At 44.3% G+C, this 27,967-nt stretch overlaps 1 protein-coding gene across 2 annotated transcripts in view; it reads right to left on the bottom strand.

The window, feature by feature from the left end:
* The window catches only part of LOC126336299 (26S proteasome non-ATPase regulatory subunit 1), a 330,884-nt gene that overhangs the window by 4,641 nt on the left and 298,276 nt on the right, over positions 1-27,967 (bottom strand). Inside the window, exons 12-16 of one of the 2 annotated variants that reach the window (XM_049999836.1) lie at positions 18,000-18,114; positions 10,676-10,792; positions 4,190-4,292; positions 3,283-3,452; positions 2,939-3,190 (exon numbers count right to left, since the gene is read on the bottom strand). In XM_049999836.1, the coding sequence (XP_049855793.1) occupies positions 2,939-3,190; positions 3,283-3,452; positions 4,190-4,292; positions 10,676-10,792; positions 18,000-18,114 (757 nt within the window). The remainder of the gene's footprint in view (positions 1-2,938; positions 3,191-3,282; positions 3,453-4,189; positions 4,293-10,675; positions 10,793-17,999; positions 18,115-27,967) is intronic. The other variant, XM_049999837.1, reaches the window with a different exon arrangement.

The raw sequence follows: 27,967 nt of genomic DNA, 5'->3' as shown, positions 1-27,967 counted from the left end.
CATTTATCATGGTATCTGTACTGCAAGACAGTGCAAATGTGGACAATATGTGCTTTTCTTCCTTGTTTGGAAACAAAACTTGTTTCATTCACTTACAGTGCTTGTTGCTGGCAAGGGTAATGCCGTTTTCATTCTGATACAGAGCAAGGAGGAATCTTTCTCTCTGATCTTAATACTTTTTTTCCTTGGAATTAATTATTTACAGGGTGGTCCGAAAGTCCACAAACACCCTGATAAAATCCAAATGGAGTAGCAAACAAGAAAACAGAGTCCCTACACACGAGGAACGGGAATGGAGAAAGGGAGAAACTTTATAGGATATGCCACCAACATGGCGACCATCTTGAAAGCCGCCATCTTGGATTTAACTCCAAAATTTCATATGTGAATGTGGTCATGAGACATATCAAACAGATAGAGAATTTCACCAGTAAAACAATGCCGTTGATATTTTAAACATAGCTTTATTCATTCTCGGGTTATAGCCCATTACTTGCGGCAGCAGTGGTATGTTCAGCAGCGTGAGTATTACGTATAGAGAAGTCACAAAATGGAGTCTGAAATGGTGCAAAGTGACTATCCCATGCATGATATGTTACATGTGTTTAACTGTTAGTTATCACTTACTCATACTACTGTTTTAATCATTGTTTCCTTATTTACAGGTTACAAAATGTCCATAACATATGAAGAACATTTTGAAATCATCTTGATATCAGGAGAAAGAAGCACATGGGTCATTGCTGAGGATTTCAACAGTCGTCACCCAACCAGACAGCCCATCACTCACAGCACAGTTGCCAAGTTTTTGGCCAAATCCCGAGCAACAGGTTCTGTCGCAGATAAACCTAAAGCTGGAAGACCAAAATCCGCCACCGATTAAGCAACAACAGTGAGCGTGTTGGCATCATGTAGCAGGAGTCCGCAAGGGAATACTCGTCGCCTGTCACAAGAATTTAGGGTTAGCCATATCTCCATACTGCAAATTTTATCGCAGCATAAATGGCACCTGTACAAAATTCAGCTGCTCCAACAAATATGTAGAAGCCACAGAGCACTAAACCAGAGTTACACACGGTTCATTATACTTAACATTTTGCCCTCCGGTGACACCATAGTGGTGTCGTGCGCATAGTATCGCTCAGTGGCCGGCGACAGCAGTATCTTTCTCATTCTGTTGGTGTTTTGTTTAGGTAACAATAAGTTACACACATGAACAAGTTCTTTGTTTTTATAAGTACTTTTGCACTTTCATCATGGCAGACGAAAGAGACGATATGATTATTTACGATGAATGCGCAGACATCTTGTCTGAGGTTCTGGATGACTTGACCGATTGGGAAGAAGACACTGGACATAAAATAATAATAATAATAATAATAATATGAAAGTGAAGAAGAATTGTTAGAAGATAGTGAGATACGTCCAAGAGGAATTCAGCAGATGTCATGGCTGCCAACTGATTTGGATGAATCAGGCGAAGAAGACAGTGCACTGTGGTCAGACTTTGATTTACCAAGGACCAACAATAAATTTGAAAGCTCTCCAGGTCCACACATATTTCCCCAAAATACACAGAGCATGAGGATATCATAGAATTATATATTGGGAAGAATCTATTTGAATATATTAGCAATGGAACCAACAAGTACTACAGTCATAATTGCAATAGAAGAAAAGTGGACAACAAAATGTCAAATTTGTCAACGTTATGGGACCCAAACATAGAAAATGGTTTGAGCTTGCTATCCTTATGGGAATTGTAAAATGATTACTGGTCAACGAATCCATTGATAGACACACTGATATTTCGCAAAACGATTTCCCGCAAGAGATTCAGACAAATATTATCATTTTTACATTTTTCTGACAACAACAATAAACCAGATAATGCCAACCGGCATTTCAAAGTGCAATTCGTAACCTGATTCCAAAAATTTTAAAGAAACGTTTCATCAAAGTCAAAACATCTCATTTGATGAAGGAATTATGGCGTGGACAGTAAATTTTAAAGTTTACAATCCATCAAAAATTACAAAATAAGGCATACTCATCGGATGCTGTGCGATTCGAGTACGGGATACATTTCCTCATTCAATATATACTCCGGTGCTGAACAAACTTTAGAAAACAATGATGGAACTACTGAAACCTTCTTATGGAAAGTGGCATCACCTATACAGAGATAATTATTATAACAGTGTAAAACTAGCAGAGAAGTTACTTGAAAAGAAAATTCGAGTTTGTGGAACGATACGGCAAAATAGAGGATTTCCAGAAAAATTAAAGCATGCAAAAGTCAATGTGTTTGAAGCTTGTCATCAACAGAAAGGTGACGAGTGGCCAGTGCCAAGCCAAGTAATCCAAATTAGTGTTGCCTGCGCCAAGCGAATAAATTTCTACAAGAAGTGCAGATGGAAAAGTGTTAAGATTGACGACATTCAACATTGCTAAAGGATTGTTGTGACGAAGTTCTCCACACCGAAGAGAGACAAACTTTCTTAAGGCAGCCCAAAAATGGCACTGTCTACAGTCAAGCGAGACGAGTATAGAAAATCAAAAATAGAGATTGTAGCCACTGTGGTAGCTAAGCGTTTGCACATATCATTCCTGGAACGTGTTGCTGCAGGCAGTATAGAAGAAAGGATGCCAAGCTCTCCACTTGTCAACATTCACTACACATGAAATAACAGTCATTTTCTTACCACTTCAGAAACAAACAGCAAAGCGAGCTTTCGATAACTCCCTCTGACATCACAATCCAGAGAAGACTGCCCGACCAGCGCCATTCCGGTACTTTAGACTCAACATTGATGACAACTGATGTATATCAAATGCTTGAGCAACCATTTGCACTAATGTGGTGAGAAAAATCAAGAAATGTTGCCATTATGTGACTAGGTGTAGCAGATATTGATGGTCTAGAAATGTGCGCCACCTTGAGGGAGAAGGACGTCGGGATGCGAGCAGCAGGGGCGGCGCTACTGACCACTTCCATCTTTTCAGCGGCGGATGTAGTGGCAGCAGCAGTAGCAGCAGCAGTCTCACGGTGCCGGCGACGCGCCCTGGCTGCAATGCTCAGTACGGCTGTTGTCACCTTCTCACGCTCTTCACGCTTCTTCTCTTCCAGTGGGGGCGGATACGCGAACAGTGATGGCCGCGCATTCGAGCGGAATTCCATCTTGGGCATCTGGGGAGAGAGAGAGAGACAGAGTCACAGTCCGACAGTAGAACAGGTTGCAGCAGCTACGGTGTTTGCAGCATCGGCACTGGTGATCTCACCTTGAGCTGAGCGTTGAGTGCAATGAGGCAGGTGGGCGAGAAGGCGAGCGCGAGGCAGTGTGCCAGTGGAAACCAGTACCAGTATTGTGTGAACACCAGCACACCCACCACAGCCAGCATGTTTGTGTGGCCCGTGCGTGACTGCAGAGACACCGTCACATTGCGCCCACCTGTGAAAGCCGAGTACCTAAGTCCACCGACAATTATCTCACTCAACAATAAAAAACCATTAACATACATGTGCACACTGCTGCTGAATACTTACGAGCCAGGAGCAATGAATTGTTAGTGAAGACTACTGTGTAAATAACATAAAATGGCCTCAGAGGCCTATGTCAGATGTCACAGCATTACAAAATGGTAACGGTAAGCTCTATTTTGTATGAAACAAAATACATTAATCTTGTGTTTTACACCTGGCAAACAAGTTTTACCAGCCACCTAAAATGTAGCGACAATTTTTAGCAAGCACTGTGTACTCAATACAAGGAACTCCTGCTAAATGGTCGTGCAAAATAGTTCTAGGAGCCTTTCATGTGTCTAAAGACAGCTCAGCTCGCCTCTAGTGGCTCACTAACAACCTCTGAAACCTCATTTCAGAGTTAAAAAACACCCCATAATCATACCTAGCCAATAAGGTTATAACTGTCCACACTCTCTACAGACACAGAAATAGTTGGAAAGTCTGCGTTTTGCTCTTAATCTGCTACCCATCGAAGCATCCCTCTGATGCAAATGATTGTAGAAAATGGAAGTGAGTTAGCCAAGATAAAAAATATTAACAGTAAAATGCTACAAACCTTTTGAGTTATCAAGCACGCAAAATAATACTGTTATATAATGACAAAATATTTTGTCACCAACAAATACATTTAATTTTAACAATGTATAATATGAAAATACTTACCAGCATCGATTATTCCTTGGGCAAGAATAGCACCAAATTTCGCCATGACATCTTCATGCTTGTCGACAATGACCTTAGCATATAGTGCGCGGAAGTCTTTGACCTGAAACAACAAAAAAGTATTCCATGTTGGAATATCAACAATATAAGGGAAAAATAGATTCCTACTCACTGTAAAATGACATCTTGAGTTGAAGACAGGCAGCTACACATTAGCTTTTGGCCAAAGCTTTCATAAGAAAAGGGTACATACACTTTCATTCAAACTAGCAAGCACATCTCATGCATACATGACCAACTCCAGCACCTTTGACAGGAATGCAACTGTCTTTAGAACAGAAGCAGCAACCTGGAGAGGGTGGTGAAAGAGAAGGGGAGGTGGAAGGGATAGCAGGGTATAGGTGAGGGGAAAGAAGAGCACTTTCTGGCAGAGCATGCAGGAACTAGACTGTCAATAGGCACAGCATCAGGAGGCTGAGAGACAGGGAAGCAGAAGAGGGAGCAAAAAAAGGAGAGGAGCAGGAAAGGATAATTAAGATGGGTAGATGCACTGGTACACAAAGAAGGTGAGGGGAGAAAAATATCGAGAAAGTGATAGGACAGATAGACTGCAAACTGTTGGTTGGAGTGAGTGGAGACAGTAGGTTACTATAGATCAAGGCCAAAATAATTCCAGGAGTGGAGAATGTGTTGTAAGGGTAAGTCCCATCTGTGCAGTTCAAAAAAGCATAATTTTTGAAGTAATATACCCTCTTCTGCTTGTTCCCATTGTAAATGGAAAATATGGATGTTGCATTTTATTCATGATGGTACTGTGTGGGACTCTTAACTCTGGCCGTGACTGCCTCAGTCTTAGCATAGAGCTTCTGAAGCGCAAAGGTACTTTCCTCAATGTACACTATTTGCATACCTACAACAAATGTCAGCCAAAGTGCACAATTCTGGAAAAAATGGCAAACAACTCAGCTAACCTCCCCATTTCTTCCCCTAAAAAAAGGTCCCTGTTCAAAAAATGGCATGGAATTCATTGTATGCAAACTATAAAGGGAACAGCCAAGGAATGGAGCACATAAAGTATCTATGAACAATATTATGAGGAGGACAGTTGCTACTCACCATATAGCAGAGATGCTGAGTGACAACAAAAAGACTTTCACACTTAAAACTTTCAGCCAATGGCCTTCGTCAACAACACACACACACACACACACACACACACACACAAAAAACTGCCATCTCTGGCAACTAAAACCACACTGCGAGCAGTAGCACCAGTGCACAAAAGGAGTGGCGTCTGGGTGGGGGTAGGAGGCAGCATGGGTGGGGAGGGGGAAGGATAGTATGGTGGGGTGAAGTGCTGTATGTTAGGCGGAGGGCAGGGGAGAGGAGAAGAGAAGAGAAGAGGAAGTAGAAGAAAAGAAGAGAAATAGAGAGAAACAAATAAAAAGACCGGGTGTGGTGGTGGAATGACGGCTGTGTAATGCTGGTATTAGAGCAGGGAAGGGTCTGGATGGGCAAGGACAGCAACTAACGAAGGTTGAGGCCAGGAGGCTTACGGGAACATAGGATGTATTGCAGGGAAAGTTCCCACCTGCACAATTCAAAAAACCTGGTGTTGGTGGGAAGGATCCATATGACAAGGTGTGAAGCAGACATTGAAATGAAGGATATAATCTTTGGCAGTGTGTTCAGCAACAGGGTGATCCACTTGTTTCTTGGCCACAGTTTGTCACTGACCATTCATGCGGACAGACAGCTTGTTGGTTGTCATGCCTACATAGAATGCAGCACAGCTGTTGCAGCTTAGCTTGTAGACCACATGACTGGTTTCACAGGTAGCCCTGCCTCTGATGGGATAGGTGATGTTAGTTACCGGACTGGAGTAGGTGGTGGTAGGAGGATGTATGGGACAGGTCTTGCATCTCGATCTATTGCAGGGGTATGAGCCATGAGGTATATGATTGGGAGCAGGGGTTGGGTAAAGATGGACAAGTATATTGTGTATGTTTGGTGGACAGCAGAATATCACAGGAGGAGGGGTGGGAAGGATAGTGGGCAGGACATTTCTCATTTCAGGGCATGATGAGAGGTAATTGAAACCCTGGCAAAGAGTGTAATACAGTTGCTCCAGTCATGGGTGTTACTGAGTTATAAGGGGAATTCTCTTCTGTGACTGAACGATGGGACTTTGGGAGGTGATGGGAGACTGAAAAGATAAGGCATCGGAGATTTGTTTTTGTACAAGGTTGAGAGGATAATTACAGTCAGTGAAGACTTCAGTGACACCCTCAGCATATTTTGAAAGTGACTGCTCATCACTGCAGAGGTGACGCCCATGGGTGTCTAGGCTGTACAGAAGGAACTCTCAGTGTGGAATGGGCAGTAGTTGTCGAACTGGAGGTATTGCCGGTGGTTTGTAGGTTTGATATGGATGGAGGTACTGATGTAGCCATCTTCAAGGTGGAGGTCAACATTTAGGAAGGTGGCTTATTAGGTTGAGTAGGACCACGTGAAGCAAATGGGGGAGAAGTTGCTGAGGTTCTGGAGGAATCGATCCAGATAGCAAAGATGTCATCAATGAATCCGAACCCGGTGAGGGGTTTACGATACTGGACTTTTAGGTAGGATTCCTCTAGATAGCCCATGACTAGGTTGGCATAAGATGGCGCCATGCAGGTGCCCATAGCAGCACCCAGGATTTGTTTGTCGGCAATGCCTTCAAAGAAGTAGTTGTGGGTGAGGATGTAGTTGGTCATCCCAACGAGGAAGGAGGTTGTTGGCTTGGAATCCGTCGGGCGTTGGGAAATGTAGTGTTCAACAGCAGTAAGGTCATGGGCATTGAGAATGTCAGTGTATAGGGAGGTGGCATCTTAGTGACAAGCTGGGCACCATGTGGTAATGGGACAGGAACGGTAGAGTGTCGGTGGAGGAAATGGTAGGTATCTTTTATTACAACGTTAGGTTCCGGGTAATAGGTTGAAGGTGTTGGTCTACATGAGCAGAGATTCAACAAGTCCTGTGTGATTGAATTTGGGAGTGGGGCAAAAGGTGAGGCCTTTGAAAAGGACTGATATATCTGTGGGAACTAAGGCTTCTGGAAGAAAGGTTCATGGCTGTGTTGTGGGTCTGTTTATGTTCTCGTTTCTGTATTGTGGTGGGAGGGAGTTTTGGAGGGTGGAGTAAGTGTAGTAAGTCTGCGAGACAGGGTTTGTCAGCTATGAGGGGGCGTGTGGGAGGTTTGGAGGTGGTTGTAGAGAAGGTGGACAGTGGTACTCCAAGGCTGGAGTAGGAAGTGAGCAGGAGAGAGAGCTTTTTGAGGTGGCATTATGCATGTCACTCAAGTTCCTGCAGAGCAGGAGTTTCAATGTGTGTTATGGGTTCCGGGAATTTGGGATTGCACAACAGGAGAATCCTGCAGATGGAAAGAAGGTACTGCAAGCAGGTTTTGGCTTGGTTGATTGGTTTTGCAGGACTATTTTGGTGAGGGCTAAGGATTGGCGGAATTTGAACAAGTGGAGGTCATTGTGGAACAGGTAGAGGTCATTGCAGAAGGAGAAGTGGCAGCCAGAGATGGGTAATTTGATGGCAAGGTCATTAGGGGAGAGCGTTTAATTTATATGCAGGATCAGACTACTTGTATTGCCAACAAATGATCAAATTAAGTTACCTCATTATTAAGCAATTTCTTTGGCTAGTTCATACTGGGAAGAATTAGTAAGCTTCACCTCTTCTGTGAATCTTGCAGAGGGCAAAAGCTATGCTAGTTGGCATTATTATATTGGTTGGTAGTGTAGCTACAATTTTGGTTTGGAAACAAAGGACAAGTGAAAGTGAAGAAATGTTTATTTCTGCATGTTCTGGATGATTTATTGGTAGCCTTTAACAGTGGCGAACCATATGTTAATGGATGGAGGATCTCTAACTGCAATTACAATTGATCATTTCATCCCCGCAGAGGTTCGAGTCCTCCCTCGGGCATAGGTGTGTAAGTTTGTCCTTAGGATAATTTAGGTCAAGTAGTGTGTAAGCTTAGGGACTGGTGACCTTAGCAGTTAAGTCCCATAAGATTTCACACACCTTTGAACATTTTTTGATCAGTGGATGGATGTGTGTGTGTGTGTGTGTGTGTGTGTGTGTGTGTGTGTGTGTGTGTGTGTGTGTGTGTGTGTGTGTGAGTGAGTGAGTGAGTGAGTGAGTGAGTGAGGACGCACGCGTGCCCTAGTGTATAGCTACCTGTCCCTTTTCCCCCCTAAGGTAAGTCTTTCCATTCCTGGGATTGGAATGACTCCTTACCCTCTCCCTTAAAACCCACATCCTTTCGTCTTTCCCTCTCCTTCCCTCTTTCTTGAAGCTGTGGGTTGCGAAAGCTTGAATTTTGTGTGCGTGTTTGTGTTTGTTAGTGTCTCTATCAACATACCAACGCTTTTGTTTGGTAAGTTACATCATATTTGTTTATAGATATATTTCATTATATTTCGATATGAATATAATAGAGGGAAACATTCCACGTGGGAAAAATATATCTAAAAACAAATATGATGTGACTTACCAAATGAAAGCACTGGCATGTTGATAGACATACAAACAAACACAAACATGCACACAAAATTCAAGCTTTCACAACCAGTGGAACGGTTGCTTCATCAGGAAAGAGAGAAGGAGAGGAAAAGATGAAAGGATGTGGGTTTTAAGGGCTATGGTCCTATCCATGACAATTTTTATGGATGAGACTTAATGTTATGTTATAACCATGAGTGGTCATAGCTGCAATACCAAAGTGTGGCTGTTTGCAAAGAGGCCAACCTTGTTGATGCTATGCTTGCACAACGACTAGTGTGAAGTCAATTTTATTGATTTAAGTATAATCATGTTGAATGAAATTTGTAACTGGGATGATAATGTTTTGGGAGAAAGGACACAGCATGTTTTCTAGGGTGGAGGGTCACTGTCAGAACTAGAAATAATTTCAGGCATGCCACAGGGAAGTGAACTGACACTGTTGCTGTCCATTTTGTATATTAATGACCTGGTATACAATATTGAAAACACTGCCTCAAAGAAGCTGCACAAATATCCAATCAGATTTTGATATAACTTCAAAGTGGTGCAAAGATTGGCAACTTATACAAAACGCAAAAATTGAGTACCCTATGACTACAGTATCAACAAGTCACAACTGGAATCAATCAATTTATACAAATACTAGTATAACAATTTATGGGAGTTTGAAACTGAATGATCACAAATTCAGTTTGTTGGTGAAGCAGCAGCAGATTTCAGTTTGTTGCCAAGATACTGAGAAAAAGCCACCAAGATCACAAAGGTGATTGTAAACTAAGCACTCATGTGACCCAACTTAGAATACTGCTGGGAGTGTATACACTACTCAGTTTGTCCCGTTACTTCTACTTGGCATGGGTTCCACAAAGACTGGCAGATGTGTCCAGCTTTTGCCCAAACAATGTGAAAGGCTGCAAGGTTTTCAGCCAATTAACTGTGATGGAATTTGTACAATGCTTGTCAAGTGATTCTCTATTATGTTTGTGAGGATCCACATGTTCCCTTGAACAAGCAGAGATCTACACACTCCACTTGTGCAGTGCCCTGCTTGCCTGAGTAAGCCTGATACACTGAGGTGTGGCAGGAGTACCAAAGATCGCCCATTAATGAGTGTTATGGTGTAACATCCATCCATCCATCCCATCACAGCATACTGTCGTCTTGAGGTTCCACTGTCATGCCCTGCAGTGGTTACTAAAACATCTCCATATGTTACAGTAACAGGCAAAGCCCCTGGTGGGATTTGGGGGTGCGAGGGGCAGCAGGGGGGGGGGGGGGGGAGTAGAAGGGGAAATTGTGTGTCTATGGGAGCAATACTGCATAGTGTGGAATGATGAGGACACATTGACTATCTGCTGGGAAGGTGAATGGCAAACCATATTCAAGAGAGGAGTGGTGCCCCTACAACGAAAACCTCAAGGAAGTGTGCATTCCACAAATTTAGAGGTGCACTATTAGCATGATGACATGTAAGTGTAATCTACAACAAAATTAAGAGACAAACTTTGGGAATAATGGTAATGTTCTTGTGAAACACTGCCAGATAAGATCAGACTGTTGATACATACCCTATACCAAGCACATCACAGTGGGCAGGTCCCAGTATAATAGGCCTTTTCTTTGTCATTTTTGAACAGGTTCATATCAGTCATTGTGAGAAAGAAAAGTGTGTCTTCCATGAGCTAACATAAGGTGCCCTGAAGTACATTTTTCATCTGGGCACCAGTCCAACTGATGACCAATGACATATAGGTCATCAGGCGACTACATTCTACATTGTAGCTCTACTTCCATTGTCTGCAATATTTCAAATGCTGACCTACGCAAGATGTGTTAATGCTGACCTACGCAAGATGTGCCACAGAAAGCCACAGAAGTATTGAACTACTTAGGCAGCATAATGCGCAGTTTACACACTGTACTCACCTTGGGACATGTGTGCTCAGAATGCTGGATGAGGATCATGGCAGATGCGATGAGCGCACCCTGCCGCACAAAGTTTACTGGGTCATTCGTCATAGGGTCAATCAGTGCTATTGCCTCCTATAGTGAAACAGCAGAATGACATACACAATTATACACTCTTACAAAAAGAACATTAAAGTAATTGTTTCTGTAGCCAATTCTAAAAATGATCAGAAAAAGGAGATGATCTCAAAAGTAGAGAACAGAAAGCATCTTCATTCTTGAACAAAGTATGTACTACAAGAAATATTTTTATTCAATGAATGAGTTGAGCAGCCCACTAAAACATCAAAAAATTCAAAAGTAAGTTCGAAGAAAGGCTTTTTCTGTTTGCAGTGGAGCACACATTTCACACACCACACTATCTAAAATAGAAGTAATTTCAAATTTTATGTTATGTGTATCATAAAGAAAGTTACCAGCAACCCACTGTTATGAATATTACTTTTAGATTTTTAGGTAAGTCATAAATGGTACATCATATTGCTCTAATTTTTCTGTCACTTACAATAGAGTTTCCATTTGTTTGTACACTTAATAAATTTTGTTGAAAATGGTGGCCCACAGTTCCTAATCATTTAAAGACAAGATCACAGTTTGATTACCAAGAGCTGCTCATTTACAACCAGTTCAAATTTTCAGTCTGTCAACAAGCATCCTAAAACCTTTAATACAACTTGCACATTTTATATAAACCAGTGGTGTCAAATAGCATAAAATCTATACTATGTTACTGCTGTAAAGTACTAAAATACATTACATTGTTACCAATAACATATACAAAACAATGTTGGTGTTTGTTCTACAATACAGTTGACTCCTGGCACTTTGTGTGGGGGCACTCTATACTGTGGCCTGTGCATGTAGAATGCCTTCTTTGGGCGACACCTTATCTCTTAACTTTGCCTTATTCGGTCAATATACTTGGACATCACAGGTACTATATTTTCAGTAACTCAGGCACTGCACTATGTCCTATTGCAAAGTTTGTTTTGATTTTGTTCACAAATCTTTCCTTAGCACATACAGCGGGAAGGGTGACAGCTACAAGACTCATCTCTGCCTCAGTGCCATCTTTCAACTGCGAGAACAAACAATGTTACTAACACTCCCAACAGGGGGTGATGCAATGCTATTTGAAGTATGCACAGCCGTCACCCATCTGGCAGCCCATGCACACATCTCCATATGAATGCTCAAGGCTGAGATAGATTTCAGCAGCAAATTTTTCCTTCTTAATACAAAATTCAATATCACACTGCTTAAATGGCATCAATAATCACATGAAAGAAGTTAACAATACCACAATGATTCAAAGATCAGTATTCTTTCACTGTCACATTTTCAGTTATGACAAAAGGTTGTTCACGACTAAGTGTAATAGAACCTCAAGCACTAAGTACACGAATCTCTGACACTCTGCCTGCAAGCTTAAAGAACACTCACTCTCACCAAGTTTTGCAGGCAAAAACAAGTAAACACTTCAAACAACTAGATAAGGTTGCATCCTGTGTAATTAACACACCCGACAGGATTCGGATGCAGTGCTATTTGAAGTATGCACAGCCACCAAGAGATTTTAGTTTTAACAAATCTGTCCCAGTATGCTGGTGAAGCTGAACTGCTCATTTCAGCTCCAGAAAAATACAGGGTGGGACCATAGTGCACTTTTTACAATAATACTCTTCTGCGTAATAGCAATTTCAGTTACTGGACATTTTTTCTTTATTTGTTGTGCAGTCAGAACATTACAGCTTTTCCCTCCACACAGCATGTAAGACCTCAATACACACATTCGAAATTTGGCTACCAAGTAACTAACAGCCAACTCAAATTCACAAATATAGCAGCACGGCAGAAACAGAATTAACTTTCGCTGTTGCTAGGTGTTCTGTTCACCATCCATGTGGGCTCCATCTATATACAAAGAGACTACATGCTAGAAAGTATGAAGTAGGATAAGACAAAGGCAAGATAACAAAGAAGAGAATGGAGGCACCAAGACAATGTTTCCTATAAAATACAGGTCATTTACCTTCTTTTTTTTTGGGGGGGGGGGGGGGGGGGGGGGGGAGATACGTAAGTGGCTAAAATAGGGACAGAGGATCAGGAAATGTCTGACTGTTAATGGCTGGCTACAGAAAGGAAGCTGGGTGCAGGGTCCCCACTCAACGAGTGGCGGTGACTAAAGCGGCAGTGCCCTACTCACAACTGAGCTAACATTACTTCCTCACGGCGAGACAGTCGGGAGGAAGTCAACCAGGCTGTTGGGAGAGATTTTACTTCTCTGAGTTTGTTCCCATGAAGGGAACACCAATGGTCATGCCAAAGTGACGTGATACCCCGATAGAGAAAAGTACAAATATCTTGCAAGGGAACAGAGTAAGAGGCGAGCCGACTGAGATGGACTGCGGCCTTGGCAGCAGGATCAGCAGTAGGCACACCAACATGGCCAGGAACCCACATGTATGACACTTGGGCTCCCCCACCCGGGAATGAATGGAGGCAGTTCTGGATCCGTCGAACAGAATGTAAAGGGCACTGGGAGTCAAAGCAGATCACACAGCAAGTGAGCTGGTGCCTCCAGACATAGTGAACAGTCTGATAGAGGGCAAAAAGCTCTGCGGTAAAAAATTGTGCACTGGTCGAGAAGCCGGTACTGAAACTTATCAGCCCCAACTACAAAAGCACTGCCAACACCGTGGGCAGACTTGGAACCATCAGTGTACAAAAATATGCTATCGGCAAGTTGTGAGCAAAGTTAGAGAAATTTGCAGTGATTGGTCAGCTCGGGAGTCTAATCCTTCGGGAATGAGCCGAGGTTAAAATGAACACATACCTGTGCCTCAAGCCAAGGTGGTGGAGAGCTCTCCCCCATTCGGAAAGTGGCAGGAAGTGTGAACTGCAGCTGCTGAAGCAGGTGAAAGCGGACACCGGGAGGCCACAGAGATGAAACGTACATCTCGTACTGACAGTCAATAATGTCATAAAAAAAAGGGTCCAAGGTTGGGTGGCCTGGCATGGAAGAAAGCTGAAATGCATACCTACTGAGTAGGGTGCCGTGCCAGTACAGTGGTAGTTTACCGGCTTCTGTGTAGAGACTCTCAACTGGGTTAGTACAGAGGTCACCAGTGCCAAGACGGATCCCCAAATGGTGGATTGTAGTTAGACGGCGTAAGATAGATGGCCAAGCAGAGGAGTAGACAATGTATCCATAGTCCAACTTGGAGCAGACAAGAGATTGATAGAGGCAGAGGAGGACAGTCCGGTCAGCTCCCCATGAGGTACCACTCAATACACGAAGGACATTGAGGGACCGGGTGCAGCATGCAGCCAGGTAGCCCAAGTGGGGAGACCAACTGAGTTTCCTATCAAACGTAAGCCCTAAGAAATTTGTTGCATCCAGAAATGGGAGAGCATTTTGGCCCATTCGCAAGGACGGTGGCAGAAATGCCTTATACCACCAGAAGTTGATGCAAACGGATTTGGTAGCAGAAAAGTGGAAACCATTTGTGGCACTTCATGAACAGAGACGGTCCAGACAATGCTGAAGGCAGCATTGGAGGAGACACATCTTGTGGGAGCTCCAATAAATAGCAAACTCATCAACGAAAAGAGCCAAATACACCATATGGAAGGCAGTTCATAATTGGGTTGATGACTATGGCAAAGAGGAAGACACTCAGTACGGAGCCCTGAGGCACCGCATTCTACTGTGAGAAAGTGTGGGATAAGGAGGAACCCACATGTACCCGGAAAACTCAGTCTGTTAAAAATTCCCGATGAAAGTGGGAAGAAGACCGTGAAGGCCCCATGTGTGCAGAGTACGTAGAATACTTGTCTGCCAACAGGTGTCCAAATCAAAGAAAATAGCCATTGTTTGTCACTTCTGCAGAAAATTATTCATGATGAATGTAGACAGGGTGAGGAGATGATCAACCGCTGAGCGGCACTTTCGGAACCCACTCTGAACATTAATGAGAAGATGGTGTGACTCCAGCCACCACACTAATCGACCACTGATCATGCGTTCCATCACCTTACAAATGCTGCTGGTAAGGGAAATTGGACGATAGCTGGAAGGAAGAGATTTAACTTTACCAGGCTTAGGTAGGGGAACAATAACAGCTTCACACCAAAGCGTGGGAAATACACCGTCAATCCAAATATGGTTGTAGGTATTGAGGAGGAAGAGTTTTCCCGCAGGAGGAAGATTCTGCAGCACAAGGACGTGGATTGTATCGAGCCCAGGAGCAGAAGACCTCGATGAGGAGAGAGCATGCTCGAGCTCCCTCATAGTAAAATGAGTATTGTAGCATTCTCAATTCAAAGAGAGAAAAGAGATTGCACGAGCCTCCTCCACCTGTTTCCGAGGAAGGAAGGCAGGATGATAGTGGGTGGAGTTTGAAACCTCGTACCAGCCCAAAGCATTGGAAACATCAACAGGGTTGACTATGATGTTTCCCGCCACAGTCAGACCAGGGATTGAGAAGTGGGCAGTCGTCCCGGAAAGCCCTAAGGCCACCCCAAACGAGAGAGGACGGAGTAAATCTGTTGAATGAGCTGATGAAATAAACCCAGCATGCTTTCTTGCTTTCCTTAACAGTTCGAAAGCACTGCACACGTAGTTGCTTGTAGCGGATGCAGTTCAGTAGTGGATGATGATTGTGAAAGACACGAAGCGCACGTCATCGGGCACGAATCGCATTGCCACACTCCACAGTCCACCAAGGGACCGGGACCCGATGGGGAGAAGTAGTAGCAGTATGAGGAATAGAAGATTCGGCAGACTAGAGAATAACATCCACGAGGTGCTCGACCAGATCATCACAGCTAGGAAACAGCCATTCATCAAAGACTGCAAAGGAGGAATATAGCCTCTAGTCAGCAAGAGAAAATTTCCAATGTGTGGGCCACTGTGGCGGGGTATGATTGTACAGGCGAGTCAAACAAGTGTAGTGATCACTTCAGTAAGTATCGAGAGAGCACACCACTAGAGATGTCAAACGAGGTGGGCAGAGCAGATCAAGAGGTCTAAGTGGGAATAAGTGTGCGTGGAATCAGAGAGAAACTTGACTTTGCCGATGTTAAGGCAAACAAGATTAAGATGATTGAGAAGATCCACCAAAAGAGAACCTCTCCGGCAGCTGACAGGCGGGGCCCAAAGAGGATGATGGGCACTGCTGTCACCGAGGAGCAGAAAGGGTGGAGGAGGCTGAGAAACAGGCTGCATCAGGTCCACCCTAGGACAGCAGAAGACGAAGGGATATAAATGGTGCAGAGGGGAAAAGGTAAATTCGGGAAGGAAAAAACAGGCAGCAACTGCAAGCAGGTGGGTGTGCAATGGGGCTATGACAAGCATCATCTTGTAGAAACAGAATGACCCCATCATGAACCGGAATGCCCGCCATAAGGGGAAGGTGCAGCCGTAGCGAAGTAAAATAGGAAAGAGCAAAATGGTCTTGAGGATGTAGCTTGGTTTCTTGGAGACAGACTACAAGCGGACATTGTGATCACAGGAGCAGCTGGGGATCAGCCCTGTTTGGCTGAAGGCCACGGTTATTCCATTGTAAAAGGGCCATACAGTTTAGGAACGCCGGAGAATGAATAAGAAACATTTACCTCGACGGCCGCTTAGGGCGAGCCGTCGAGAGAGGACGGCCACTGGAATCCACAGGTGGAGGATCTTCAACCATCCACTCAGTGAGATCAACGGAGCTTCCCCAGGATCAGTCAGTTGAAAAGGACCGACGAGTCGAAGAGGGGGAAGACTGTTTGCCTTTGAATGAGTGTTTTGGCTTTTGGCAATAGGCAGAAGAGCCAGACGGCTGCGAACTGAAGGCATGCAAGAAATCTTCTCGGGAATAAACCTTTTTGAATTGACGGTTCACTGCTGGCATTGCAACCATCTTCACCGGTGAGGGCGAAGAACGGGTAGCAGGATCTACAGCCCGGGAAGTGGGAGACGGAGTGTCAGCTTCAAGGCTAGGCGACTTTGCCACCATCAAACTGAACTGTAAGCCACAAGTTTGCGTAGCCATGTTTTTTGTGGGACGGGGAGAGGCTAACAGTGCTGTAGCTTCCAGATGAAGGGACATTCGGTTTACGGCTCGCGAACAGGAAAAGATACCTTCTCCTTCACCTTTATCTCCTGAACACCCTGCTCGTCTTGATAGATGGGACAAGAACGAGAAGAAGCAGCATGTTCTCCATGACAATTAATGCAATGGGGGGAAGGAGGTGGACAGGCGACATCCTGTGCATCCCTGCCACAAGTGACACGTTTGGCAGTGTTTTCACAAGACGTGCTGGTATGAATGAACTGGTGGCATTTATAGCACCTCAACGGATTGGTAATGTAAGGACACACAGAGATGAATTCATAGCCTGCCTCTATCTTGGTAGGAAATGTTAACTGATCGAAAGTCAGGAACAATGTGCGAGTTGGGACCAAATGGGCAGCTTCCTTCTTCATAACTCGATGAACAGCAGTAACACCCTGATCCGATAAATAATTAGTTATTTCGTCCTCCATCAAACCATCCAATTGCCGGGTGTAGATAACACCGCAGGACGAGTTAAGTGTCCTGCATTTACAGTGAACACAACCCACATGTGTATACAGCAGCAGCAGCAATAGCAGAAGAGGTGTCAGTAAATGCAAAAGCTAAGGCCAGGCAGGTCAGCTCGTGGCGCCTGCGTGCAGCTGACGTATACTAGAGATCAGACCGCAGGGCCACCAGACTGCGGCGACTTCCCACAGGGGTGTTCCGGCAGCTGACGTACTGCTACTCGTGCTGCTGCTCAGCAGGCCGGGTCACAACTAGCTCCTACAGCCTATCCTTGTAGTTATCGTGGTCCCGCAAAATATACACTTCGTGTTGTGGCATTCAGAAGATCTGACTAGCTACTTACAGTTCTGTATTGGTAATGGCATGCACCACATCACTGATATAAAGTACATCTCACTCAATTCTATCCTCTTCGATGCTGAAATTTTCTGAAGCATTAGTTATTCTTAGTGTCTTGTACACCGAATTCTTCGTTGTCTGGCCTCATTAAACATTTGACAGTCTAAATGCTTGGTGAACAGAATTCCCGTTTCTAGCTGAGCTCACACGTAGCCAAGTCATTCCTGCTCCACGTTTCGTATCGCACTCTGCAGTAGACTTCCATTTACATCAGTGTCTCTGTTCTACATCACTGCCGGGGGAATGCTGAACCACTGCGGTATTCGACCCAGTTACGGCAATGAAAAATTTCGACAAACGTGTTTGTGACTCACCTTGAGGCCAGTACCGGCGCAGGCGATGCCGAGCGCCATGGCTGCGCCGTATCGCACGTGCGGGTTGTAGCTCTCTGCCAGCAGCGACACCACGCTGGGACACTGCTCCGGCGTCCTGCAACACGCCACGCAAGTTGCTCAGCATAACATCACATCACACTCAACTGTCGTCTGCCGAATGTTTATCCACAACAATTCCTCAACGCAATTCTAAATTACCAAACACTCAATCCTGGTTGCAGTTCGCCTATTTCACAGCTTCCAGAGACAAGAAAAATTTGATTTTCAGTGTGTCGTATAAACAATGACCAAATTTAAAACGTTGTCAAATATACTCCTTAAGAATTAAATTTTAACACAGAAGATGGAAATCGTGTTTATGCCTTGAGGTAGCGTCACTAACAGTCTGCAAATTCTCAAGAGTATAATCAACAAACTTTACACAGAATTTCAACACTTTTCTAAACTCTTTCATTAGGCTATTGTTGAATAAACCGAAGCTAAAGGAATTAACATTAATTAAGATTTTGCTTCTTCAACCAAAAAGGTACTACATGTTTAACGACAAATATTTAATACATTAACTCATTTGTAAATTAACGTGTGTTTCAAGCTGTTTTACAGAAGGGAGTTAGAATCTTTAAGGAACAGGATGGAGCAGGGGGTTACTGGTACACTCAAGTAGCCTCACACACAGCGAGGTGTCTGTAGCCAACGCACCGTCGGTGACTAGAGTTTTGTTAAACCCAGAGACTTTCTGCAGAATCTACGAATTCTGTAAAGACGTGGATAGTATCGTTTTCTTGTTCAAGTTTGAATAATAACCAACAGTATCTAGCTTCAGTGTTGCCTAAATGTGGTCATTTACTTCAATTATCATCATCTCTATCAGATAGTACGTAGTGCGGCACGGCAAACTGGTTACTTTTCAAACAGAAATGCATAGCTTAGGTGCTGTGAGGCGGCCAAACTTGAGAATGGTGTTACCAGAGTCTCTTCGGAGACAGTTTGGTGCCGTATTTATTTTTACAATCAACTAGCTGTCAGCACAAGGTGATTTCACGATCAGTGTCTAACCGCTCCCTGCTTCTTCTAGCCCTTTGTCCTTATAACTGTGTAACCGTGCCGTGCACCGGTGCGGTGACGTTGTTCTCGGGATTACGACGTACATCGTCCGTCCAAAGAGTTCCAAGCTAGGTTCTGTTCCTGGCGTATAACCCAAAGCCCTGCATTCACGGTACAAGCGACGTCAGCGCAGTAACTACAGCAGCAGCTTGAACTAACAACTGAAAACAGATAGACGTGCGGCCGTAGTGTCACCGTTGTTGCGTCACAAATCACAATGCAGCAACATCTGTAAGTAAAGTTTTCAAGACAATCTCTAGAATATTCTGAAGCAGAGGAAAGTATGTGCGAAGTTTGTCCCGTACTCCTCGACTTCCGAACAAAAATGATGCGCGGACGCCAGCTGCAACTTTATTTAAATGCACCATGCGGACAGTTGTAAACTGGAAAAAAATCATCACGTGTGACGCGAGTGTGTTATCAATATGAATCTATCACAAAACGACAAACTCCAGAAATTCACACGAAACGTCAACGTTTTGACGACAAGAAACATTCGACCAGATGTGACGCGCCAGTTGAACATCCCAAAGGACCACTTTTCTGACAATTATACTTCTTTGTATGAACGTTGTGTGCTTTGTACTCAAGAGGGAAGAGAGTATGTAGAACACCTGAAGTATTAAAACCACCAACCTAACTTTATTTTTTATTAATCCAGTCTCTAAACTTTTGGGCTGATGGTGTTTACCACTATACAGACAATTAAACTACTGACATGCTGTGTGCATACTGCAAAGTTGATGGTAACGACATAGCTACCGCAAGATTGCATGTAGAATGCGTTTCCCACAGAAGTACTATGCTGTAATTCGATCTTCGCAGCAACTGAGAGAAGACTACGACAAGCTGAAGAGTTACACCCACCCAGACGCCGTATTTTTCGACTGGATTTTTTCCCGAAACTGTGGTGTGTACGGAGAGAAAAGCGACTTCTTCTGTACAGTATGGCATTCAGAAATTTACTGCACGTATTGTAGGCCTTCTTTACGGCGTAGCAATTTTTTTGCACTTCTGTCTAGTTCAAGTGTTCAAATGTGTGTGAATTTCTAAGGGACCAAACTGCTGAGGTCCCTAGACTTACACACTACTTAAACTAAAGTATGCTAAGAATAACACCCGAGGGAGGTCTCGAACCTCCGGCGGGAGGGGCCGCGCAATCCGTGACATGGCGACTCAAACCACGCGGCCACTCCGCGCCTATTAAGTGTCAAACACGAATGCTGGCAATCTGAAAATCTCTTTAGCTTTATCGAGGACATTTTGGAAAATAGAACCGTCCACCAGTTCTCGACAAGTGGTGCAAGAGTCGGGCATATTTCATTCTAACGAGTGTGAACAAGAGCTACGTGCTCACCATGTGAGTAATAAGTAGAGGACTAGGCACGACGAGCACACTTTGCTCAATGGTATTTACAGCTTTGCATACCCTGCCAAAATTCCCTACTTTGATGCTAGTTAACACGAAAAGTCCATACATGCAAAGAGGAGGACAGGGCCGTATCGAGGGGATGGCGAGACAGGCGCAGGAGGGGGGAAGGGGGGCGGGGGGGGGGGGGGGACGCAAGCGAGGACCATACCAGTGACCTCTGGGTAATCCTCATACAGGATATCAAACTCTCTCCTGCTTCAATAGGGTCTCGCTCCGACTTGCATGAACGACTTCTTGTCGAAAACGTCTTCCAAAACCTTCACGTACCATTAGATAGTCACCGTGTCATCAACGAATATGGCACTGATTATTCCATGACTGAATACTACACACCACACAGTCATCCGTTGATGGTGATGAGACTTGGGAATGTGTCAATTGTGCCTACTTACGAACCTATCCAAATGAAAGTGAGCTTTATTGAGGTGCATGTACATACTAATTCCTATCATGCCCCGAGGCCAACTGTGCAGTTTGAACGTCCTAACAAAAGGTTCAAATGGCACTAAGCACTATGGGACTCAACATCTGAGGTTATCAGTCCCCTAGACTTAGAACTAATTAAACCAACTAACCTAAGGACATCGCACACATCCATGCCAAAGGCAGGATTAGAACTTCCGATCGTACAGAGCGGTTCCAGACTGAAGCGACTAGAACCCCTCGGCCACCGCGACCGGCCATTTCATCTCTCAAAATTACCCATTCCTCGTCTACTGCATTTCTTTCCACTGTTCTTGTCAATCATTCCCTAATGCTCCCTTTGAAACCCTCTACGACCCCTGACTCTTTCAGTTTATCCAGGTCTCATGTCCTTAACTTCCTGCCTTCGGCTGTTTCTTCAGCTTTAATCTGCAGTTCATAACCAATAGGCCGGCCGCGGTGGTCTCGCGGTTCTAGGCGCGCAGTCCGGAACCGCGCGACTGCTACGGTCGCAGGTTTGAATCCTGCCTCGGGCATGGATGTGTGTGATGTCCTTAGGTTAGTTAGGTTTAAGTAGTTCTAAGTTCTAGGGGACTGATAACCACAGCAGTTGAGTCCCATAGTGCTCAGAGCCATTTGAACCATAACCAATAAATTGTGGGCTAGTCCACATCTGCCCCTGGAAATGGCTTAGAATTTAAAACCTGGTTCCTAAATCTCTGTTTAAGCATTATATGATCAATCTGAAACCTTCCGGTGTCCCTGGGTCTCTTCCACGTATACAGCCCTCTCTCATTATTCGTAAACTAAGCGTTAGCTGTGATTGAATTATGTTCTGTGCAAAATTCTACCAGGCGGCTTCCTCTTTCATTCCTTTTCCCAAGTCCACGTTCACCTATTACTTTTTCTTCTCTTCCTTTTCCTACTATCGAATTCCAGTCTCCTATGTCTATCACATTTTTGGCTCCCTTGATTATCTGAATAATTTCTTTTATCTTATCATATATTTCCTCAATCTCCTCCTTATCTGCGGAGCTACGAGTTGGCATTTAGACTTCTGCTATTGTGGTGGGTGTGGGCTTCGTGTCTATCTTGGCTACAATAATGCGTTCACTATGCTGCTCGTAGTAGCTTATATGCGTTACTATTCTTTTTACTGATTATTAAATCTACTAATGTACTCCTGCATTACTCCTATTTGATTTTGTGTTTTTAACCCTGTATTCACCTGACCAGAAATACTGTTGCTCCTGCCACCGAACTTCAGTAATTCCCACTATATCTAATTGTAACCTATCCATTTCCCTTTTAAATTTTCTAACCTACCTGCCCGATTAAGGGATCTGACATTCCACGGTCCGATCCCGATAACGACATCCTCCTGAGTCGTCCCGCCCGGAGATACGAACAGAGGACTATTTTACCTCCGGAGTATTTTACCCATGAGAATATCATCATCAATAAACCATACAGTAAAGTTGCATGCCCTCTGGAAAAGTTACGGTTGTAGTTTCCCCTTGCTTTCAGCCATTCGCATTACCAGCACAGCAGGCCGTTTTGGTTGATGTTAGAAGGCCATATCAGTCAATCATCCCCTGCAACTTTTGACAAGGCTGCTACTTCTCTTCATGAACCAAACTTTTGTTTGACATCTCAACAGATACGCCTCCATTATGGTTGCACCTACGGTACGGCTATCTGTATTGCTGAGGCACACAAGACTCCCCACGAACGGCAACGTCCATGGTTCACAGGGGGGATACAGGGTTGTAAATAGAAAATCAAATGAGAGTAATGAAGGAGTAGGTTTAATAGTGAATGAAAAATAGGAACGCGGATAAGCGCCTATGCACAGCATAGTGAACGTATTGTTGTAGCCAAGACAGACACGAAGCCCACACCCACCACAGTAGTGCAAGTTTATATGCCAATATGCCAACTAGCTCCGCAGATGAGATTGAAGAAACGTATGATACGATAACAGAAATTATTAGGATAGTTAAGGACGACGACGACAAAGTCCTAAGTGTTTAAGTTTATGAAATATGTTCTCTTACGTGCACTGACTACTGCCCCTCTGGGGAAGGGGAGCAGGCATATGAGAGAGAGAGAGAGAGAGAGAGAGAGAGAGAGAGAGAGAGAGAGAGAGAGAGAGAGAGAGAGAGGGGGGGGGGGGGGTCACACAGCGTCTTCGATATAGGTTGGAGCAGATATGTCATCTTGCAGGTGATGATTTCTATCTTGTGCTACCCTATATTCTCCCTTTCATCAATCCCTCCATCATTTAGTAAACCAAATCTACAAGTCCTATAGTGTAACTGGCGGCGGTACTCGTGTTGTTTTCTGTGCAACAACATCCTTGTCATAACCGTGCAGAACTGACAGAGTTCCTTCATTCCCCATCCCAAAACTACGTGAATGCAATTTTTACGTAAAAAAACTGTTTTACTACTTTTGAATAAGTGAAATTGTTTTTACAGTTTATTGCAAATCTCTGTGGGTCTGAAGAGAAACTGTAACTTTAATTACTTTCTTTCTCTCTCGTCTCGGAGATTTACCTTTTCTTGCAGTAAAAAATCAGTCATGTGCAACAAGAAACATACATTTCCAGTTAGAAATCAAGCAACAGAGCTCCTACATAACAAAGAGTTTATTTTCCTGATTATTTTAGAAAATTTTCGTCTCCGTTTATCCTTGAAAATCTACTGACTGCACACGAAATCAGGGTCATTCGGCAGGCCGAGGTGGCCGAGCGGTTTTAGGCGCTACAGTCTGGAACCGCGCGACCGCTACGGTGTCCTTAGGTTAGTTAGGTTTAAGTAGTTCTAAGTTCTAGGGGACTGATGACCTCAGATGTTAAGTCCCACAGTGCTCCGAGCCATTTGAACCATTTTGAACTGCCATTTGGTTTCTGCACAAATTGTAAATAGCCCCCTTTCGCCCTCTGTATTTTACCCCTGCCAGCTTCACAATTTTAAAAGAGTATTGCAATATAGACTTTCTATATCTAGCGCATTGCGACTAAAAAAAGCGCTATTTAGTCGCAACTAAATAGTGAAAATATTCAATGAGCGTCGTTCCTGGTTTTTAACTACTACATCACCTACAGTTTCGTTAAGTTTAATTTTATGCAATTATCATCAACTGCTACTTTGCACTGTGCAAGTAAAACCAACGAGAGAAACAGAGAAAACTCAAAAAGACGTTTCATTCTAATCTATGTGGAGTGCTTCCAAGCGGAATCGGTAGATCTAGAATTTTGCGGAGACGTCGACAAGAGTAACTGTGCAACCGTTTATTCTGTTACGGACGTACATGTACAAAACAAGTAGAGGTCGCTGGCCACCGCTCGAGCCTCCCTACACGAAAGGTGTCGTGCTAAATCTTTGCAGGGACTTTTCTATTAATGCACTGCAAGACGACCGGCTACTGAAAGCCTGAGACAAAATAACTTGCCATGTGGCAGCAATATACAGGGCCATTATCTGAGAGTGGCTCGTCAGATGTCGACCAGCGATACGGTCGGCTCAGATAAGGCGCTTCCGACACACACACTATAACACCGCCCATCTGATGGGACGACCTGCATACACTTTAGAGAAATGGAACCACTGGATCATGTCCTTTCGAAACTACCCCTCGTTGAAGATTGAGTAAAAATGGGCTTCTGGCACTATAAATTGTGTAGTCACTAAAGGAACAGTAAAGTTAGGTCTACCGCGATGCCAGCGACAATGAGAAAGAGCAGGAAGCGAGAAAAAAGCGGGAATTGTGTGTTACAGTCGATCGGTTCGCTTACGTAACGGGGACGCAAGGTGGTTACAAGACGGCACGTTTACCCGCTTAAAAGTGGTGTGGTGGCAGCAATTAGTCACAACCCCGTGTAGTGTAACACTATTATGACCTTTCCCGCTCACTGCGTTTTATGGAAACCACTAACACTCAATTTCACACAGCGTTGAACGCTCTTTACAACTCTTGACAAACTCCACACTCTTTCTACGGAGTGTTTCCGCGCGCGCCTGTGGGCATGCGTGCACATTAGATATCGTGAAAACAAAATCGATAACACCAACGATTTGAGGAACGTTAAATCAGATTTTGCAAGCTAATGAATCTCCTAACAGATTCATATCTAATCGCGCCTCCTGCATCCCAAGGTAGTGCCGTACATCTACTGCTCTCTGCTAGCTGCTTTGTTATAATTTCTGAACAAAAGCAATTTTCAAGTTTGAAAATTACGAACGCCTCACTGATACGGGGACAGTTACGCTTATCAGTGCAAAACATTTGTGCCCCTCGGCTGACGCGCTGCTCTCTCTCTGTGCCTCCGTGACGGGCGCGCTCGGCGGACCGCGACAGTAACGCGACGCTACATGACATGACGCCCCGTCTCTGCTTACCGCGCCGCCGCGCCCACGCGACAGCCAGCGCAGTCCGTCCTGTGCTGTTTCGCCGTGACACACACCACCCAAACTAGACCCACAAGATAAACGGGGAATTACTTCACGCTATACTGTTAGAACAGGGGCGGCAGGAGCGACTGTCTGGTACGCGTCCACTTTGCTGTCTGCCGCATGGGTTCTTCCGTATAATCTTGCCCTGCTGTTTCCATAATGTCGGCTCCACTCTAAGTACGGCTCTTACACGGAAAAGTTCAAACCAGTCATGCCGTGCCATCCCACGAATAGAAAGGGCGGGGCCGCTAGGTCTAGGGCGTCTTGCACGATCGACGTGGCTCCCCCCATCGGAGGTTTGAGTCCTCCCTCGCGCATGGGTATGTGTGTCGTCCTTAGCGTAAGTTAGATTAAATAGTGTAAGCTTAGGGACCGATGACCTCAGTAGTTTGGTCCCATAAGACCATACCACAAGTTTCCAAGAAAGGGGGGGGGGGGGTGTACTACGTCCGATGTGGCGTACTCGACCGCCCCAGTCAAGGAGAGAGAAGAATGCGCTGGGTTGCAGGCTAATTAATGGCCGGATGGTGTCCAGAAAGCTGGTGGTAGTGGTGGCGTACGCAGGGAGCACGTCCGAGACCAGCTACGAGGAGACGCGCGGCACGTCTAGGGCTTTTATTCCGTAGACGGCAGAACTTTCTTCAGTACTCTCCAGAATTATGAACTGAGGTGGAAGTGTAGGAGGATGTATTTTGACGACAGCCGTGTAACTGCAAATTTAGGCGCTCGTCACATAGGAGAAATCTCACAGGCTGTAGGATAACGGTGCACTGTATACGGGAGAGGAAATAAAGGATTCCACGTACTGCTAAAACTTACAGATATTGTCAACAAGTGATTCCTTTCGATATTGTGGGAGCACGAGACAATGTGATCCTCTCCTTTCACACGGCAGATGTCCGACATACTGGCACCATACGCAGCTTTGATCGACGAACCAACTGACTGGTAAGCATCCTGGAGCGGGTCTGTGTGTGGACTATGGCTTGTTCAACTGGCGTTTTGTGCCACCTGTGTTACCTGCGGCGCAACTCGACTGCACGAGTTTGAGGCGCTTTCGCACTGATGAGTCATTTACACAATGATATCGAAAGTAGTTTGTAAGATTCTCCGAGCAGGAGTAATTAATTCTCGGATGCACGCCCAAAGCTACCGAGCTTTTCCATTATTTTTTCGTCGAAATTTAATGCTCAGCAGAGGTAGGATTTGATCGGAATGGGTTAAACAAGTGAGAAAGAAAGACGTAAGATAAAGTATCGGAATAACGTGATACTTAACGTACGATACTTTCTACGGCGATTCCACAAAATTTTACATTGGTGCTCAATGATACTGATCATGTAGACAGTGAAGTAATTCAAAGTAGCCTTAAAAGTCGATTCAGACTTGACGGTACGGAACGTCAAGGTAAGGATTTCTCGAAAAGGAAGTTTTGACACTCACGGTGAGAGGAACGGTGGCGTCTAATAATATCGGAAGTTAAACAACTTTACGCACGCTCGTTGATGTTATAGTAGTGGATGTCGCGATTTTGCGTATTCTTAATTTTATTAGTTTGCTTTGTTTACATGACATATTGAAAATTTTCTGTAACTAGTTGGACCTTTTCGGCACTGGGTATTCTTCCACACACAAATAAATAAAAGATAAAACGAAATATTTAAAGGGCAAAAATTATTTACGGTTCACCCCTGCAGATACAAAAAGTCTACATTTTACATAAGTAAGACCTTACACGTTGATGAAGCCGTTTTCATTATATAACATTTTTACAACATTAAAAACACCAGGTCTATTGAAGGAGAAAAATACAGTCAGACAGGCTCTAGTACTGCCTCAAAAATATTATCTGACGTGTTTATGCCAATTTTCGTTGGTAAAGAAAAGCCGATAATTTTAAATGTTTACATGAAAGTTCTGTTGTTCCATTTCTGAGCGGTTTACAATACAAACATAATCTATAACATCCGTTATGATGTTTGCTTTGGTCATTAATTAACTTTATCAACGTTAGTTCATTAATTTTGATAATGTACCAGTATTGCAACTTTTGTATCAAGGATGGTATCTCATCCCGTTCATACGTTAACGTTGTTTCGACGGCGAGGTCTTTGGACACGGACTCTTAACTGTGCAGATTAGGGAAGGATGGAGAAAATATCGTCCGCGTCCTTTGAAAGAAACGTTACCAGCTTTGTCCTTAAGCAATTTAGAAAAAAAAAAAGAATGACAAAATACCGAAATACGGACTGCGGGACGGTGATTTGGACTGTCGTCCTCTCGAACGTGAGTCCAGTGCGCTAAGCAAAATAGCGTCGCCCGATCTGAATACACCATGCCACGGCGACCTCTCCTGCCGTTCGGTTGCGTCGGGGTCTAGTGTGGACCTGCCTGGAAACACGAGCCAGCTTCATACTAGTTTGGTTTTCCCCAGAGGTAAGACCGGGAAGTGAACTGATTTCGTTTGTCCCCCGCAGCCGGTAGGCGGCGTCGTCGGCGGCGGCGGCGCGCCTCCCGCGGGCGGGGAGCGA

Source organism: Schistocerca gregaria, chromosome 2 (genome assembly GCF_023897955.1).
Source record: "Schistocerca gregaria isolate iqSchGreg1 chromosome 2, iqSchGreg1.2, whole genome shotgun sequence".
Classification (NCBI taxonomy): Eukaryota; Metazoa; Arthropoda; class Insecta; order Orthoptera; family Acrididae; genus Schistocerca; species Schistocerca gregaria.
This window is presented reverse-complemented; position numbering and strand designations above follow the sequence as displayed.